At 36.9% G+C, this 18,533-nt stretch overlaps 1 protein-coding gene across 3 annotated transcripts in view; it reads left to right on the forward strand.

Moving 5' to 3' along the window:
- top3b.L (DNA topoisomerase III beta L homeolog) overlaps positions 1-17,061 on the forward strand; it is a 29,222-nt gene extending 12,161 nt beyond the window's left edge. For all 3 annotated transcript variants that reach the window (XM_041573287.1, XM_041573313.1, NM_001089085.1), the window contains 9 exon segments: positions 2,142-2,296; positions 3,083-3,188; positions 5,803-5,949; positions 6,906-7,079; positions 8,214-8,342; positions 10,929-11,078; positions 11,709-11,809; positions 15,222-15,423; positions 15,844-17,061. In XM_041573287.1, coding sequence (XP_041429221.1) covers positions 2,142-2,296; positions 3,083-3,188; positions 5,803-5,949; positions 6,906-7,079; positions 8,214-8,342; positions 10,929-11,078; positions 11,709-11,809; positions 15,222-15,423; positions 15,844-16,313 — 1,634 coding nt within the window. In that variant the 3' untranslated portion in view covers positions 16,314-17,061.
- Positions 17,062-18,533: the final 1,472 nt, after the last annotated feature.

Here is an 18,533-nt window from a genome sequence, read left to right on the forward strand (position 1 = left end):
TAAATGTGCATAATGAAAGAAAAACGAATCCTTTAAGAGTAAGTCAACCCCCAAAATAAAAAAATGCCTAATAAGAAAACCTAATTCAAAGCAACTTTCCAATATACGGTTATTACATATTTTCAGTGATTTTAAAGTTATTTGTGAAAACAATTGACATTGAAAGTTGCAAAAGTCTTAGTTCCCCAGCAAAGACAGGTCTGTTGATCAGCTGCCTTGTCTTCCATTTTACCAACAGTCTGAGCAATAAGGGCAGAGAATAGAAAGGGACAGACAAACAAACAAACACTGCTTTTAATAGCAATACATATACAAATAACTTAAAAACCATAGAAAATTTGTAATGAATGTATATCGCAAAGTTGCTTAGAATTATGTTTTCTTTTATTACATATTTTTATTTTGGGGAAGACTTGACCTTTAACAACTTTTAAAGGAATTGTTGAGTATAAAAATAAAAACTGGGTAAATGGATAGGCTGTGCAAAATAAAAAATGTTTCTAATATAGTTAGTTTGGCAAAAATGTAATGTAAAGGCTGGAGTGACTGGATGTCTAACATAACAGAACACTACTTCCTGCTTTTCAGCTCTCTTGGTGCTGACTGGTTACCCTGGTGACCAAGCAGTAACCAATCACTGACTTGAGGGGAGGGCACATGGGCCATAACTGTTGCTTTTGAATCTGAGCTGAATGTTGAGGATCAATTGCAAACTCACTGAACAGTTATGTCTCATGTAGGGTTGCCACCTGACTAGTATTTTACCGGCCTAGCCGGTAAAAATTATGCTTGATGCTAATGTTATTAAAGGAGAAGGAAAGCTACGGAGGCATTTTATTGCCAATAGATTAGCTGCAATAGTGCAAGCTAGAATGCTATATTTATTCTGTAGAATGTTTTAACATACCTGAGTAAAAAGCTCTAGAAACTCTGTTTGTTTAGAATAGGAGCTGCAGTATTAGCATGGTGTGACATCACTTCCTGCCTGAGTCTCTCCCTGCTCTGGGCTCAGATTACAGTAGAGAAGGGAGGGGTGGGGGGAGAGGAGCAAATTGAGCATGCTCTTGCCCAGGGCAATGAGGTTTAAGCTGAAGGCAGGAAGTCTGATACAGAAGCCCATGTGTACACAATAGAAGGAAAGAAATGCAGTATTTCTTTTGACAGGGGACTCAGAGCAACATTACTTGGGGGGTTTACTGGTATATTTAGATGGACCTTTCTGATAAGGCTTACTTAGTTTTAACCTTTCCTTCTCCTTTAATAGGAAAAAATGGCAAGAATATAGTAAGGCCGGTATTTTTTTTCAGAAAAGGTGGCAATCCTAGTCCCATGTGGTCCCCATTTAAGTTGCTGACTAACTCATTGGAGAGCTGAAAAGCAGTGTTCTGGCTATTATGTTAGACATCCGGTCACTCCAGCCTTTTTACATTACATTTTTGCCTAACTATATTAGAAACATTTTTTATTTTGCACAGCCTATCTATTTACCCAGTTTTTATTTTTACACTGAACTATTCCTTTTATAAGCATTTACTGACATTTTTTGAAGTATGTTATTTCTATTGAAAATTGTACCTGTTCCATGGGTTGTCCAGATTGTTGAAGCAATGTTGCAAGTCAGCCATCCTTTAGGCAAGATTCCCGATTTACTCACATGTCTTGATATTATGGGAAGCAGCACATTGGTTGGAAGAGTTCTGCATTATCAGATAATGTGCAGAGAACAGAATATGACAGACAGATACTATTTTTAGCAGCAATTACATTTACAAATAACATTTAAATCACTGACATTTGAATGTATGTTTTATAGAAGGTACATATCTACTTTTGTTGTGCAAAATAGTTTCACCTTTTGAACAATTTTGAACAAAAATAGCTCCTACAGAGTGCCATTAGCCTCGGGCACCTGAATGTGAGATTTTAAATTTATTGTCAGTTAGCAGGTTTTTGCTTAATGAACTTGAATACTCAAATCTGAATAAACAAACTATTTACATATAGACCCATGTTTCATGGGTTGATTAAATTTGGATTTTCCCTCAAAATAATATTTCCTTTTGCTCCTGTTCTTTGACACATATTTGATTCTACTTGATGCTTCCATTGTTTCTGAAGGATTTTTTTTAATTTGTTGCCAGGAATGGGTCCTCAACACACTATGCAAATTGCAGAGCGTCTATATACCCAAGGCTACATCAGCTATCCTCGAACAGAAACCACCCACTATCCTGAAAACTTCGACTTGAAAGGAACACTGAAGCAGCAGGCTAACAACCCTTTCTGGGCTGATACGGTAAATTATTTCGGAATATTTCATTTAAAGATATTTCTAAAATACTTTATGAAGTCACCTGTTTGCCTCTGAGTATTGTGAACTCGTGCTTGGGATAGTGGTGTAATTAAGAAAATACACACAAAATGAGAACAAAATATTTTGTCACTGTGTAATCTCAATGCTTCATATTTATGGTTAAAGTACATTAAACGGTATCAAAACAAATGAGCATGTTTACAGTGTAATTTCTTTAGCCATTTTAAATTTGTAGAAAACTGCTAATAGGCTTTCACGTCCGCAGAACTCAACTACAGTAGCTGTTCCAGCAGCTCATGATTAAAAAGAATATTTAGGCAACATCTCCAGTGAGATACCACTCTGCATATTGTGCTCTATGCCCCTTTTAGATTTTATGTTGACAGCCAAAGTAAATCTCTCCAACTCGGCACTTGTTTCTGTGTTCCCCACTAACAATTTATTGTGTCCTCTGAGCAATCACCTAATTACCTTGGGAAAAGAACTTACCAATATACATATTTATTTATAATATGAGCTATAAAAACAGTTTGATACTCACCTGTTTGACAGGGCTACAAAGCTATCTAAATTTTTTTTTCCTGTTCATTACTGTAGTAGCAAATAAATACTTCAGTCACTGTTAATGTATATGTGCAAAGTAAGATTTTATTTGGTTTTGATAATGTGGGGGGATAAAAGTATTGTATTGTGAGGCCTTATAATGTCTACATGCTCCACTACCCTAGAATGTTCAAGTTTAACCTTCACTGTACTGGTGTGTTTCAGGTTAAAACTTTGCTTGCTGAGGGTATTAATCGCCCAAGAAAAGGAGCTGATGCTGGAGACCATCCACCAATTACACCAATGCGTTCAGCTACAGAATCAGAACTTGGTAAAGAAAATCACATAAATTGATTAACATCATCTAAGCATATCATTTAGTAAGATTTCTAATTTATCACTAAACCCTTTGTATACTCAACCATGATACATTTGCTCTTTATTTACCTTTAACCACAGTGAGGTGTGTCTTGTTTCTATCCTAAAGTTTTGCTTACTATCTCCCTTCTTCTTTTTCGATCAGTCTGTAAGCAGCATTATCCTTGAAACTTAAAAGCTATACATTTAAAAATGCTTATTCAATGTGAGAATAGTAAGCAAACTAAACATAACTTTATGCACTCAACATTTGTGAATAAAATAAATTGAAAATATGTTTCATGACCCATTCAAATTTGTGTATTATGATAGTTCCCTTTCTTTACCTAGCAAAAATAATAGTTAAGAAGTCAGTGTTCAACCTGAACTCAAGTAAGGTATGGGATCTGTTATTGGAAACCCATTATCCAGAAAGCTCCAAATTACGGAAAGGCTGTCTCCCATAGACTCCATTTTATCCAAATAATTCACATTTTTAAATATTATTTTCTTTTTCTATGTTATAATAAAATTATACCTTGTACTTTATCCCAACTAAGATATAATTAATCCTTATTGGAAGCAAAACCATCGACTTATGGCAGGAAGATCCAAATTATGGAAAGATCCATTATCTGGAAAACCCCAGGTCCCAAGCATTTTGGATAAGAGGTCCCATACCTGTAGTAGTAGTACAGTAATCGTTGCTGCACAGCAGAGCCAAAGTGCTCTAACTCCTGTCTGAATCATTGTTCTCCAATGCAAAGGAGAAAGGATTGGAACTGTACTTTTCTATACTGGAATGTTTCAAAGTAATAGCAAAATGATTTGTATATTTGTAGTTGTGGGAACCCTTGTGAATAGGTACTACTTATTCAAAATTATCCTCAAAATTCCATTATATTAAAAGCCCTTAAAGTGATACTGACTAAAAATGTTCTTTTCAAAATACATTAAGTTACATATAGGTCACATTGATAATTTTGTAAGTAATTATTACTCTTATGTTCCTAAACCTGACCCTTAAATAAAAATTTGCCTTATAAAATAAGACATTGTTCCGATATACGTTTATTAAAATGTTTCAGTGCTTTTAAAATTACTTGTAAAGACACAATTGCTATTGAAAGCATTTGCTTAAAGTGGACCCGTCACCCAGACATAAAAATCTGTATAATAAAAGTCCTTTTTAAATTAAATATGAAAGCCAAGTTCTTTTTTTTATTAAAGCATTCATAGCTGTTGTAAACTCATTTAAAAGTATCAGCTGTCAATCAAATATTGCCTACCCCGCCTCTATGCCTAGGCATAGAGGCGGGGAAAACAATTACTTTCACTTTCCATTCAGCACTTCCTAGATGTCACTGCTCTCTCCACATTCCCCCAGCTCTCTTAACGATTTAATTGTGTAACCAGGGCATAGGGATGGACATTGGGTCCCTGTCCCCTAGTGCATAAACAAGATTCTGAGATGATACAAGACTTGCCTTAATAACAGTGTCCACAAAATGGCTCCTTCCTGGTTAATATAATTATGAGTTCCCAGACTGATGGAAACAATATTCAAATAATTTATACAGTGTAATTAAAGTTCCTTTTGCTTGACTAACATGATAAAATAGGATTTGGAAAAATTTTGTTTGGGTGACGGGTCCCCTTTAACTCCTATTTGTTACTTTTGCAACATTGTTTAAAAAGTCTTCGTTCCCCAGTAAAGACAGGTCTGTTAATCAGCTGCCTTGTCTTACATTGTATCAACAGTCTGAGCCATCAGGACAGAGAATAGAAATGGACAGACTCTGCTTTCAATGGCAATACATATACAAATAACTCAAAAACCATAGAAAATATGTAATGAATAAATACTGCAAAGTTGCTTAGAAGTATGTTTTCTTTTGTAAGGCAATTTTTTATTTTGGGGATGATTTGCCCTTAAATATAAAGTATGTGATGCTTCTAGGTAAAAGAGTATTTTGGAACATTGAGAACATCTGTCTAAAAATGTTCACGCTTTTGCAAAACCAATAATTCCAGTGTGGGCGCTGGTTTTAACTGGTTGAGCTTGATCCAGTTTTCCACTGAAGGCTTCGAGCACATCACTGTGCTTTACAGTAGGATTGGTTAAGCCTAAAAGCAAGATGTCATGATCATATTTTGCATTTCAGAACAGAGCTAATTTAATTCCTGAAGAATTTAGTTTTCTACTAAGGATCCGCCGACGTTTTTTTCCCCCCACATTTTTGTAACTTCATTCAGTTATTTATTTATTTATCATTCAACGTACTTAAAATGTTTTGATGTCCTGCTGTGAGAGCAGCTATTTCATCTTTTTTTCTCACACTCTTATCAAAATAGCAAATACAATTGCAGTTATTTGTACTGTTAGGAAATAGAATAAACAAAGCAATTATTTTAACATGTATATTCAAATTGTTTCAATAGTTTTTAAAGTCAAAAATTTCTGATCATAGTTTTTACTATATTTAACGATTTTGTATACCCCTGTACTTGTTTAACCGTATAGTAAAAAATGTATTTTGTAAGTCTTACTGACTGTGCAACCAGTAACCTTTGCTTTGACACCCCAGGCGGTGATGCTTGGAGACTGTATGAGTACATCACTCGGCACTTCATTGCAACCATCAGTCATGACTGTAAATACCTCCAGACCAGTATTGCTTTCAGCGTGGGCCCTGAGATGTTTACCACCACTTGCAAAGAGGTGATCTCACCAGGTAAGAGGTCCCAGTAAACATTTGAGTCCTACACTGCTGATGACACACTGTATTTGTTATTTCAGGTGATTTATACACTGAATTATTTTTTTTATAAACGAGCCTATTCCCTACCAGGTGTGCGGAATGGACTAAAGCACAAGGGAATCTTAGCTTTGTCTTGTTACTGGAATATTCCTGACTACTATCATTAACTTCTATGGACAGACATTTAGGGGTTCAAAAATAAATGGCAAGTTTAGAAGGAAAGTCTGAGTAAACAATATACACATAGAAGACAGGTTACAAAAACAAGGCTGCTTATTCGAAGAGATCATCATATGAGCAGATGTTTTCAAAGTGGTCGGCCATATCTTTCTGATCCACCTCTTTGACTTGTTGCCAATAGTTAGATTACAAAGGGGGTGCATCCTGACTCTTTTAGACAAAGACCTCTTCTGGGCCCAGCTGTGTCCTCTACCAGTTGGATTTCTTTTTCAGATGACCGATCCCTGATCAATTATTGGTCAATTATGGCCAAGTTATCAGCGTGCATCAGCATGTGTATCTCCAGCTAAACTTAGAGATCTAAGAAGACTACATTAGTGGAAGCAAAATTAATTATATACTTTTCATTGGGTGTTTCTTGCCCTTCGTCTGCCTTACAACAATTTTTGAATTGAGACATTTTTGCTATGTGTTGTCCTGTACTGAAGATTATGTATGCCAAGTGAGAGAAATTTAGTCCAGTGGAGAGCAAATGGGAGGAATCTCTCAGAAACTACATTTGTGGTATGTAGCAGGCAAGATATTGCACTTAGGAAAGCAAAGTAAAAAAAAATAGCAGCCTACCAAGCAGCTGTATGCATAATAGTCTGCCAGGTAGTCCCAGGAGAGAAAAGAATTATAAAAGGTAAATATGTGGTGGAGTATTCCTGAGAGAGAGTGCCTCATGTCTCTCTTTTGTTCTCTTTTAGGATTCACAGAAATTATGCCCTGGCAAGGTATTCCAAAGGAAGAGAGTTTTGAGTCGTGTCAAAGAGGGGACAAGTTCAGTGTGGATGAGATGAAGCTGGTGGAAAAGCAGACGTGCCCTCCAGATTACTTGACTGAAGCTGAGCTCATCACTTTAATGGAAAAGCATGGCATCGGTAGGTGAGGGAAGGCAGATGCTGCTGAACTTTCAGTGTATCAGAAAAGACAATGGAGAAATGCAAACATGTGTATTAAAGGGGCAGTTAACATTTGAATTAACTTTTAGAATTCGACACTTTATTGTATTCATATATGTACAGTTTATAGGTTTTACATTTGAAGTATATAAAATATTAACAGTGCTCAGTGTACAAGGATATTGGAAGTTCATTTGAATTATAATTCTAAACATTTTTTTTTTTTACTCAGGCTTTAATCATTGTTTTAATATTCAAGTGTTACGTTTGGTGATTTTGTTTGTTCAGTCGGCCTTTAACATGTCTCCAGTAGTACTTTAAATTTAAATATCGGTATTGGATTAAAGAGAGAACCAATCCTTGTATTCCTGCATTAAGCAAGGCATGAGAAGTAAAGAGACGTGCAGATGATTTCCCATAAAAACCCTACATTCAAAACATGGCAAAACACTTTTATTTACCCAAAATACACCGCTTTATATTAGCTGACATATTGTTTTCACAATTTGTGGAAGGAATCGATTTGTTGTTTTTTATTTTGACAGCAGTATCCCTTTCCCTGCTTGCCTCTCATCTTGTTGCACCACATTTTGCCAGACAACATATGTAAGGAAGAACAAACTATAAAAAATAAGTTAGTACTGGCAAACACTTAACAGCTAGATGTATTTTACAGTCATGTAAGTAGATAAAGTCTCTCTATGGTTTCTTTTTTTTGTACACAAGCGGTCGCAATATCACTTGAACCCTGACTGTAATCTTTTCAGCAGCAGGAAATCATTAGAAATAGGAAATCATTCAGTGCCAACATACAGTATATGTTTTTCATATGAAGAACCAAGTTACAGTACAGTTCATGTATATTTATTCTTTCTTTTGAAATGTGTGTTCTTTTTAACTGAGCAGCAAGAAACTTTTTTTTTTTTTTTTTTTAAACAAATTGATTTATTTATCGAAGCTGAACATTATCTTCTCTATGTGTTGCTGGCAATCCTCTGAATTGTTCCTCTCTGATGCAAATTGGCATTAACTAGTCAGACACTTGTTACTGCTTGGTATAAAATTTGTTTTGGTACAGTGACTAATTTGGTAACACAAGCTTTTACTCCATAGGAACTGATGCCAGCATTCCAGTGCACATTAATAATGTCTGCCAGCGCAACTATGTGACAGTGGAAAGTGGGCGCAGACTGAAGCCCACTAGCCTGGGCATTGTATTGGTGCATGGATATTATAAGATAGGTGAGTGGTAGCTATCTCTTGACAGGCCAACATTCAATAACATACTTCCAAATAAAATATTTATGGTAGCATCATAATTCCCTCTGTGGTGTATTCTAGGGAGTCAAATTACATAGCTTGAACACCTCTCCCTGAACTGTCCTCTAGCTCCATCAATGTATATTGTTATTTTAACCCTTCATTTCAGTTTTTAAGAATAAACTTCTCTCACTGCATTCCATTTTAAGACCTTTTCAGCTAGTATTCTTTTCCAACACAAGGATTATGGGTAAGCCTTCTCTCACCAAGAAAGAAAAATATATGAGCAAAGTGGTTTTATTTTTACACTGATTTCTGAGCTGACCTATTTTTTAAGTGTTCACCTACCAGATAATAGACTTGTCAGAAATATTATTCAACGTAATGTAGGTCTGCACTATCATTGGCTTCTGTAATGCACTTTGACTGCAGATCTTGGTGTTTGGTCAACTCTCTAGTATGCCTAGCCCCTACTGCATCTGGCACTGACCCCTGTATTCTCTTTACAGGTGGATAATAAAGCCAGTGTGGTATGGTGGCAGGAAGAGGGTAAGTACAATGACTTTCTTATCCTTCCCTTCCTCTAAAAATATTACCCTAAGATTCCTACCAGCCCCCTTGATAACTTTAGAGTTGAAGAACTTTGTCTTTCTTTCTTACCATTCTGTTGGCAGGGTTATCCATTTGTTTGAGTGTTTTTTGCTAGCATTATAGCATTTGTATTGCTATTTTGGGTCAGTACCAAAATAAGTAAATTGGCAGCATAGTTATTTTGCCATTTGTTGAGCTTTTTTTTTTTTTTTTTTTACCAGGTGTTGTGTTTGGAAATATTAAGCTGCAATCTTTACTGTTGCCAACACCAGAAAGGATGTATAATTGTACATTCTTTATTACAGGCAGCCAGTTCAAGACAGAAGTCTTGGTTGAGTCAGTCCCTTGGTACCTACATTCTCCTTATCTCCTTAGAGTAAATTAGTTATGTGGTCAAAAATTTAAATAAATCCATTAGGAGGAGGTTTGAGCTCACATTTCTTTTGGGTTTTTTGGGCATCCGAGTTAGGTTTTGGTTCTTATTATATGGCTAAATATTAGCCAAACGTCACACCTCTACATGGCAACACCTATACTGTAATTTAGTCTCACAGAAGCAGATCACAACATACTAACAGCACTCAGGAATATGGTGTATGCAGTTCTTGGACCAACGTTCTCCTTCTATTAGCTCTTACTAGGCTTTACAATCTGATCTACCCCACTATTGACTGGTTAGGGATTTCCTGTTGTTTAAAGCTACAACTTCCTTTTGCACTAAAGTGAATCCATATCCCAGGCCTGGCCTTTGTGGGCTGTTGTTAAACAATATAGCATGCTGTAATGCTTGTCTAGACAGCTACCATCGGGCTGATGTGTGATGGCCTTGTACCTATAACTAAGCATAGACTTTGATTGCAGAATGTAGCCACTGAGCAGTTATGTTTTAAGATACTCCCCTAAAACAGCCTTCATTGCACATATTTCATGCAAACGATTTACAGCACATCCTTTAAAGCAAATAACCTCTATTTGTAGATCCATTGAAATTAGTTTTAAGTAGGGATGCACCGAATCCAGGATTCGGTTCGGGATTCGGCCATTTTCAGCAGGATTCGGATTCGGCCGAATCCTTCTGTCCAGCCGAACCGAATCCGAATTTGCATATGCAAATTAGGGGTGGAGAAGGAAATTGCGTGACTTTTTGTCAAAAAACAAGGAAATAATTTTTTTTCCCCTTCCCACCCCTAATTAGCATATGCAAATTAGGGTTCGGTATTCGGCCGAATCTTTCGAGAAGGATTCGGGGGTTCGGCCGAATCCAAAATAGTGGATTCGGTGCATCCCTAGTTTTAAGAACTGGCCTTTGTAGAAAAGGGAACAGTTCAGTAGTCACCTGCTGGTTGAAGCTGGTATTGCACTTGTATTCTAAAGAAGTGTAAATTGGAAGGAGACCAATTGGGTTTTTTTTCTTAAATTATTTTTGCATGACATTGGAGATGGTGGGAGTGTTACAAATAGGGTATACCTTTTCCTACTGTCCATCATATTTTTTGTGTCCATAGAAGAATTTTTTTAACCTGTGATGTCCTTTCATCTAAAATCTTTTGTTGCACAAGAAAAGAGAACCATTTATTTCCTTAGAGTTCTGTCATGGTGAATGAAGGTTTACCCAACTATCCTTGTATCTCACATCAATTAAAGCATCTAAGATAGGCAATTACTTTCACTTTCCATTCTGCACTTCCTAGATGTCACTGCACATCTAACCTACCCCCTCAGTCTATAATTGTGTAGACTGGCTATTCTGGTGCATGAACAAAATTTTGGCATGATGGCTATGTCTGTACTGAAAATCAAGATAAGCCCTGACATTTCAGGCCCAAACAGCCCCCTACCAGCCCAATAAATAGTGAGTGTCTATGGCATCTTACAGCAGCCCCTCTGACATTTGCCAGAAACCATAGATTACCAGTCCAGGCCTGTATGATGCAAATCTTGCCTTAATAATAATGTTCACTTTATTGTGGATTTCAGATGCAGAACTGGTGCTTCCAACTATCCGCAGTGCAGTGGAGAAGCAGCTCAACTTGATTGCTCAGGGGAAAGCAAATTTCCAGCAAGTGCTCGATCACACCTTGGATATCTTTAAGAGGAAATTCCACTACTTTGTGGATTCCATAGCAGGTGAGCAGTACTTTTTAAGAATCTCCATAGAGTATAGAAGCACAAGTTCATATAAATGAAGCAGACCAGTTTTCCGAAGTTGTTGCGTTATTGGCAGTGTACTGATGCTAATGTTACAAGCATATGCATTTTACAGTCAACCCCCCATTTTACAGTTCCTTGATTTTACAGGGTTTTTTTGGGGTTTCCCACATTTGAAGCCATCCTTTTGGCCCATTTTCATGTTCATCCTCTTTGAATGTAACTTTTCATGAAACATTTTACCTTTTATAAAATACACATTTATTTGTGATATTTATTTTAAAGTACTGAAACTGAAAATGAGCTTTTCATTGTGACATTGTTTTACGTTATGAAAAAACAACTTTTTTTTACCTTAGATTTCCAGTATTGCCATAAAAAAGATGAGGTAGATTGAGATCTATGTTCTGACTGTGCCTTTGTAGGACATTTGTGGTGGTGTAGTAGCAGATGAAAGGGGCAAAACAAAATATTAAGTAATATCGCATATACAAATACATTTTGAGTTTGTTTTGAAATATAAAAAAGGTAATATACAGGGTTAAAAAAACCCTTTTTGACAGACAAAGATAGTCATTGTGTGAAGTTTGCTGTGTAACCCTTACATAGGTATGGATGAGTTGATGGAAGTGTCATTCTCACCTCTGGCTGCAACTGGCAAACCATTGTCCCGCTGTGGAAAATGTCATCGATTTATGAAGTATATTCAGGTATGGCACATGGGGTTTGCATATGATCATAATAAAGTAAACATAAACTATCCTTGAACAGGTGTTTGTGTAATAATGCATTAATCACCCTTAGAACTGCTACTTATCAAATAATTCCTGTACCATTTTCAGGAAATGTATGTGCTTCCATTACTCTGTGTGCAATGTCACATGATAGCACTTCTCTGCTGGAAACACCCCATGATACTGCAGCTCTTTTTGACTTCAATGGGATCTGTGTGGAAGTGTAGGTGGGGCAATTTTGCACCCAAAAATGCCCTCCAGAACATACTTTTTGCATATTGTTCTATTAGCAAACTTTTCTTGCACTAGACACTTCTTGATTGGTACTAGCATAGTTAAATCAGCAGTCTACTGAGAGGCCTTTGCATAAACAAACCCTACAGCCCGTAAGACTATAAAGGGGTTGTTCACATTTGTGTCAACTTTTAGTATGATGTAGAGAGTGATATTCTGAGACAATTTGCAATTTCTTTTCATTTTTTACTATTTGTGGTTTTTGAGTTATTTAGCTTTTTATTCAGAAGCTCTCCAGTTTGCAATTTCAGCCAACTGGTTGCTAGGGTCCAAAATACCAAGAAAGAAGGACGGCACTCCGGTAAATGGAATATACAGTGGTGTGAAAAACTATTTGCCCCCTTCCTGATTTCTTATTCTTTTGCATGTTTGTCACACTTAAATGTTTCTGCTCATCAAAAAACGTTAACTATTAGTCAAAGATAACATAATTGAACACAAAATGCAGTTTTTAAATGAAGGTTTACGTTATTAAGGGAGAAAAAAAACTCCAAATCTACATGGGCCTGTGTGAAAAAGTGATTGCCCCCCTTGTTAAAAAATAACTTAACTGTGGTTTATCACACCTGCGTTCAATTTCAAAGGTTATAAAGCCATTTCTAAAGCTTTGGGACTCCAGCGAACCACAGTGAGAGCCATTATCCACAAATGGCAAAAACATGGAACAGTGGTGAACCTTCCCAGGAGTGGCCGGCCGACCAAAATTACCCCAAGAGCGCAGAGACAACTCATCCGAGAGGCCACAAAAGACCCCAGGACAACATCTAAAGAACTGCCTCACTTGCCTCAATTAAGGTCAGTGTTCACGACTCCACCATAAGAAAGAGACTGGGCAAAAACGGCCTGCATGGCAGATTTCCAAGGCGCAAACAACTTTTTTTTAGCAAAAAGAACATTAAGGCTCGTCTCAATTTTGCTAAAAAACATCTCAATGATTGCCAAGACTTTTGAGAAAATACCTTGTGGACCGACGAGACAAAAGTTGAACTTTTTGGAAGGTGCGCATCCCGTTACATCTGGCGTAAAAGTAACACAGCATTTCAGAAAAAGAACATCATACCAACAGTAAAATATGGTGGTGGTAGTGTGATGGTCTGGGGTTGTTTTGCTGCTTCAGGACCTGGAAGACTTGCTGTGATAGATGGAACCATGAATTCTACTGTCTACCAAAAAATCCTGAAGGAGAATGTCCGGCCATCTGTTCGTCAACTCAAGCTGAAGCGATCTTGGGTGCTGCAGCAGGACAATGACCAAAACACACCAGCAAATCCACCTCTGAATGGCTGAAGAAAAACAAAATGAAGACTTTGGAGTGGCCTAGTCAAAGTCCTGACCTGAATCCTATTGAGATGTTGTGGCATGACCTTAAAAAGGCGGTTCATGCTAGAAAACCCTCAAATAAAGCTGAATTACAACAATTCTGCAAAGATGAGTGGGCCAAAATTCCTCCAGAGCGCTGTAAAAGACTCGTTGCAAGTTATCGCAAACGCTTGATTGCAGTTATTGCAATGGCCCAACCAGTTATTAGGTTCAGGGGGCAATTACTTTTTCACACAGGTTTGGATTTCTTTTCTCCCTAAATAATAAAAACCCTCATTTAAAAACTGCATTTTGTGTTTACTTGTGTTATCTTTGACTAATAGTTAAATGTGTTTGATGATCAGAAACATTTTGTGTGACAAACATGCTAAAGAATAAGAAATCAGGAAGGGGACAAATAGTTTTTCACACCACTGTACTTTTATTCCAAGCTCATGCAAGGATCCAACGCCCTACGCGTTTCGGGAATCACTCCCTTAATCATAGGCATAGGGTCCAAAATACCCCAGCAACCATGCACTGATTTGAATAAGAGACTGTTATATGAATAGGAGGGGGTTGAATAGAAAGATCAGTAATAAAAAGTAGCAATAGCAATAAATCTGTAGCCTTACAGAGCATTTGAGGTCTGTGGCCCCCATTTGAAAGCTGGAAAGAGTCAAAAGAGGAAGGCAAATAATAAAAAACAAAAACTATAAAAAATAAATAATCTAAACCAATTGAAAAGTTGCTTAGAACTGACCATGCTATAACATTAATGGGTACATGTAATTACATTCACAAAGAGAAGATTTTTCTGAATAAAAATTAGCTTGATGCAATGTTATATTCTTTGTTAGGCTTTTATTGTACATTGCAACCTTTAACACCTGCTTGAAGGTAGCATATACTTTTGGAGAAAATGTAACAACTTTTTCATTAACAAGTTTTAGCTTTGGCAGTAATAAAATGCCTTGTATGTTGTGTACTTAACTACTTTCAATCAACATGGAAAGTATATTAAAGGATCGGTAACACCAAACGGAGGAGTTGGAGTTACCATAAATTGAGTTCATGTTCTAAATTGAAGGATTTATGTGCCAACTCCACAGACCGAATTGCGAACGATTTTTGCGTTGGCAACCAATATTACATTCCCCCATATAAGTTTACTGTAAAGGATCAGTAACATTTTTTTTAAATTCGTTAGTATGGAACGGAAAAAAAAACACAGACACATTGAACTTTTAAATCGCTAAGTCTTGATTAAGAAATAACAACTTAAAACTCCGCTTGCGGTTTTTTTTTCAGAAAAGGCAACGATCCATCATTACTCCTCCCTGGCTATATCCTGTAATATGCTGGCCTTTAAGCACACTATTTAATACATGATACAGACTTAGGCAGATAAACAGTTTACATGATCAACCTTCTGAACCTTCCCTAGTCCCTTCATTTGAATAGACAGATATCAGCAACACATGTATTAACTTTATATTCGTATTTGTGCCGAATTAGAACTATCCAATATAGATAGAGAAAGTAGGTGACCAGGCTGTAGGCAGTCAATTAGGCATTTGTCGACAAAGAGAAGCAGAGGCTGTATCTCATTCGATATTAGTCGTTTGTGGCTTTTTATGAATTTGCAAAAATGATTGTAGTAAATAGTAGAGTGATAAAGTGAAGAACAAGGTTATACGATCAAGATAATCAGTATGTTTGTTTTTAATAAAAATCAAACAACACATTTTATCTTTTTGTTTCTCCATTCTCTTCTCATGTTTTCTGCTCACAGGCCAAGCCTAGCCGCCTCCACTGCTCTCACTGTGATGATACTTACAGTCTTCCTCAGAATGGCACAATCAAACTGTACAAAGAACTGCGCTGCCCACTAGATGATTTTGAATTGGTTTTGTGGTCATCAGGGTCCCGAGGGAAAAGCTACCCTCTGTGTCCATACTGCTACAATCATACCCCTTTCAGGGACATGAAGAAAGGTGCTTATTTTACTACCCTAGCTGTATCGGCCTTCTCTTTTTTTTTTTTTCCTGTCCCATTGTCTGTTAGCTATCGTCATTGTCTCTGGACATTTCCTCTTCCTTATCTAGTATTTCCTTTTTAATTTTTTTGTCCCTGTTTATTCAGACTGCGTTATTCTTTGTCTGTTACACATTCCATTCTTTTATCTTTCATCCAAAATGGTATGTTTATTGTTAATGGTTTTGCCATTTGGTTTTCATAACATTGTTCATATGTTTGCTAGTGGAAACAGCAGCATAGGTCAGCTCTGCTAACCTCCTGTTCTGAAGTAATTACTGTTTGCTGGCCATTCTTGTTGCTTTAATGACTATTTTCAGTATGACTTGCTTGGTGTATTTGCATATAAACCGTAACCTGTGTTGTTTTGCTTTCTACAGGGATGGGCTGCAATGAGTGCACACATCCTACCTGCCAGCACTCACTGAGCATGCTGGGAATTGCTCAGTGTGTTGAGTGTGAAAGTGGCGTAATGGTCCTTGACTCCACCTCTGGTCCAAAATGGAAGATGGCCTGTAATAAATGCAATGTCATCGTGCATTTCTTTGAGAACGCACATCGTGTGCGGGTGTCTGCAGAGACTTGTGAAGCATGCGACGCTGCACTGGTTCATGTCGACTTCAACAAGGCAAAGAGTCCACTACCTGCAGATCAAACACAACACACTGGCTGTGTGTTCTGTGACTCTGTATTTCAGGACCTAGTAGAGCTAAAACATGCCACAATGAAACACCCCATGCACAAGGGTGGGCAGGGAAGAAGGCAAGGTAGAGGAAGAGGCAGGGGCAGAAGGCCAAACCCCAAAAAACCCAAGGATAAAATGGCAGCCCTAGCTGCCTACTTTGTATAACTTGGGCAATAATATGTCACATAAAGCAACATACTCTACAGGTCCTAAGGCCGAAGAGAAAGGGCTAGGAATAAATAAGCAGCTTCAAAAATGTGATTAGCAGAAATAATATGTACACTGTCACAATTACAGACTGTAAAACTTCTCTTTTCCTTATAATAAGGACTGAACTTGGAGATGGGCATCATCTACGCAATCTAATACAGACCTGGCCTGATATTAAAATAGGGGTTTGACAATACATATTTTATTTGTCTGATCCCATGCTCTTTAGTTTTACATTTTTATGTAGTTGGCTTGTGCTGCATCACAGACTCCAGCTATTGGAATAGTACAACTGTCTTTTTGAAGTGAGCAGCCATATTTTTACTGTCCATACATGTCATCTGGCTCCCAGCTGCCCAAAAGTGCATTTGTAACAATAAAATATCTAGCATTGCATGGGTTTACAATGACCCCTCTGTTAGGGTTTTGGAAATACAAACATTTTGACAAATAAGGTTTGTCATAGATTTTAAACAAGAAATACTGGTGGACGTATTGACATGTTCTGTACACCACTGCCCACATCAACTATTCGGAGCTTTTCACTTCTTCCGTAGTTGCTGCTAGGACCTTCAATAGTAATGTCTGTTAGGGGTAAGCTATTCAGGGACTGATCCCTAAAACATACAATCTAAAAGCCTCTCCTGCCAACAAAATTCAGTATACTATGAATATCTTGGATGATTAAAATTTTTTTTAAATATATTATTTGTTCGTCCCATTTATTTTATCTGCAACAGAATCTCATAATTTTACTTTCCTGCATGCAAGGATATCCTTATAGCTCGGAATGCTGCAGCATACTCTATTCAGATATTGGTTAGTATTGCCCATAGTATATCACAATTGAGTGTTCTTCCTTTACACTCAAATAAGTCCAGTTAAACTATCATTGTACACACTTAAGATGCCTTTAAAAGCTGGAATTGTTAATCACTCCTCTGTATGTATGCAATATTTTTTTTATGATATCCTTATAAAATGGATGTGGTAAAGCTTAATAGTGTGTTAAAGGGTGGTTCACCTTTACATGAACTTTTTGTGTGTTATAGAAAGACTAATTCTAAGCAACTTTTGCCCTTAATTTTTTTAATAGTTTTTGAATTATTTGCTGCATTCTGACTCTTTCCAACTTTTAAACAGGGGTCACTGACCCCATCTAAAATACAAATACTCAGTAAGCCTACAAATGTATTGCTATTTTTTATTACTAATCATTCTATTCATGCCCTCTCCTGTTAATATTACAATCTCTTATTCAAGTCAGTGTATGGTTGCTAAGGTAATTTGGACCCTAGCAACCGAATTGCTGAAATTGCAAACTGGTGAGCTGCTGAATAAAAAGGCTAAATAACTCAAAAACCACAAATAAAAACCAATTGCAAACTGTCTCAGAAGATCGTCTTTCTACATCATACTCATGTCAAAAATCCAAAGATATATTCAAAATCATTCTCTCAGTCACTCTTTGTAAGGCGGAGCATCAATTGGTCTGTATGCCTACTTTTTAGTATTTTTGTTGAATAAAGAGTGACTTTTTAACTTTGAGAGAATGATTTGGAATATATCTTTGGATTTTTGACTTGGGTGCCCTTTGGAGTTGTGGGCTATATTCCAGTATCTTTTGGCCCTTTTTTGACAGGCCCTCATAGATTGCAGCAGCTGAATAGTAATTTTTAAATCATACTCATGTTTTGAAGGTGAACAACCCATTTAATGATTCCATACTGTGCTGATTATGCTGCATACTGGTTATTGGCAGTTTGTATACTGTTTGCTAGAAGGTTTAATTGAAAGCATTTTGATGTATAAACTTAATTTTTAGCGGGAAAATTATCTGCACGTTATAAAACATGCCAATACTGTTTTATTTTTCTAGATATTTATTCTTATTAATCTTACATTCTCAGAGGTTTAGTGTTGGCGAATATGCATGCTCCTTGCTATGGCAACCTATGAATACCACATGATACATGCGCATTTTTAGTCGATATTAACCTTTGTATGAACATTCAAAATTCTTTCAAGCTTTGTAGGAAGCAAATGGCGTATTGTTTGCTGCTACAAGTGGTGGAGATTAGAAGTGACCTTTCCATTGAATTGCATAGTAGACTCTTTAGGAGTCATTTGAGGCCCCTGGGAAAAGTCCTGCATCAGGTTGGTACCCACAGAATA

The sequence above is a fragment of the Xenopus laevis genome, chromosome 1L (assembly GCF_017654675.1).
Source record: "Xenopus laevis strain J_2021 chromosome 1L, Xenopus_laevis_v10.1, whole genome shotgun sequence".
Classification (NCBI taxonomy): Eukaryota; Metazoa; Chordata; class Amphibia; order Anura; family Pipidae; genus Xenopus; species Xenopus laevis.